This window comes from Eimeria mitis, genomic scaffold, assembly GCF_000499745.2.
Source record: "Eimeria mitis Houghton genomic scaffold, Emh_scaff9337, whole genome shotgun sequence".
In the NCBI taxonomy this organism is placed as follows: domain Eukaryota; phylum Apicomplexa; class Conoidasida; order Eucoccidiorida; family Eimeriidae; genus Eimeria; species Eimeria mitis.
The window spans coordinates 1-1,546 of record NW_024016688.1 but is presented as its reverse complement, the minus strand read 5'-3'; the positions used below and the strand labels follow the sequence as shown (position 1 = coordinate 1,546).

The window sequence follows — 1,546 nt, the reverse complement described above, 5'->3', positions numbered from 1 at the left end:
ACTGCTCAGCTCAGTCTGAGGGGCAGCAGGGATGGCATTTGTCGGTTGTTTCTGCTGCCGCTGCACAGGAGCATCGTGCTGGAGCTGCTGAAGCAGCAGCAACATTGGGTCGAGCGGCGTTTGTTGCAGCTTCAGTAGCACTTGCTCAAATCCCACAACAACGTCCTCCTGAGCCCTTGCCTGCTGCTGGAGCCGCAGCTTCACAGCATCAACCCACTTCAAGGCCAACTCTGCGTGCCGCAGCAGTGCACGTACGAGGACTTCTGCTGCTATCTGCTGGCGCCTCATCCGCAGGTGGAGATCTGCTGCAACAGCAGCTGCATCACGAGAAGCACAAAGCAAGGGTGCTGCAGCAACGACATTGTTGCCAAACACCTTAAACGAAGCGTCACCATCCAATAGCGCGGCTGCACGCAGAGCCCGTAACTCCCCGCTAACCAGCCGCTGCTGCACAGATGCTGAAGGAAAACTAAAGCAACCTGAGCTGCTGCATGCACAAGTGCCATCAAAACTCCCGCTGTCCCCAGCAGCAGGAGCAGCAGCAACAGCAGCAAACGCCTCTCTGCAAGTCGTAGAGCCGCCTCCCCCGGCTATCGGCGGAGAGTCGCCGAAAATATCGTGATCTCTCTTTCCTTTCTGCTGCTCCTTAGCTGCTTTCACAGCCGATGAAACCTTGGGAGCCATTGAATGTGAAGGAGATGGCGGGTTTGGTGCAACAGCTGCTGCTGCTGCGGGTGCGCGTCGGCTGCTATGCCTCAAGCACGCAAGCAGCTCTGGGCGAAGAAGAATGAGTGATAGAGGCCCATTTGATTGAGCAAGGCTGTTTTCGTAGCTCCTGCTGCTTCTGCTGCCCTCCTGCAGTGCTGCTGCAGCTGCTGCTTCTGCTGCAAGGCTCCTGCCTGTGGCCTCTACGAAGCAGAGACACCGTTGGCGCTCCTTGGATATGGTTGGGCCCTTACGTTGTGCCTCAGCTTCATTACCATTCCTCCTTGCAGCGCCTGTCTCATCTGCAAGGCAAGGAAGAGTGGGAAGGAGCTGGTGCACGTAGTGCTCTAGGTTTATCCAGAAGCTCGCCACTGGCAACTCGGTGGGGGCGGCCTGCTCCCGTTGTTGCTTCTTCCAGCCTGTGCCTGCAGAGGAGCTGAGAGGCCAGGGGAAGCGAAAGGTCTCGCCTGTGAGAGCATCTAGGATAACCAACTCCCGGGTGTTCTCCGAGTGACCACGGGTGTTGGTTCCCTTTGCGTGGGCACTCGGGGGGGCACCGAACACATTAAGAGCTCTCATGATTGTTGCTGGGCGATTGGTTGAAAGCCTGAGAGAGGTCCTGCTGAAGCCACTCCGCTGTTACACTGCCAGTGCACAGCTGGGGACGGCGGCTGTGTTGTGTTGCGGGCTGCATGGGGGAACTTAAACGTCGCCGTCACTGCCGCTGAAGGAGCCCCTAAGTAAAGATTCTCAAAAATATGGGCGTAGAACTGCATGAGATGCGGTATCTGTGCACGCCAGATCAGCCCTCCTTGCTGGCCTCTTGAGCCGCATCACCAGC

General features: G+C 57.6%; 1 protein-coding gene across 1 annotated transcript; it reads right to left on the bottom strand.

Moving 5' to 3' along the window:
* Positions 1-5: 5 nt before the first annotated feature.
* On the bottom strand, positions 6-1,284 carry EMH_0096960 (uncharacterized protein; the record flags this gene model as incomplete). The annotated part of the gene is made up of 2 exons (XM_038023260.1): positions 6-15; positions 104-1,284. 2 exons carry the CDS (start codon positions 1,282-1,284, stop codon positions 6-8), a joined length of 1,191 nt encoding a protein of 396 aa, XP_037879114.1.
* Between the last annotated feature and the right edge of the window lie 262 nt (positions 1,285-1,546).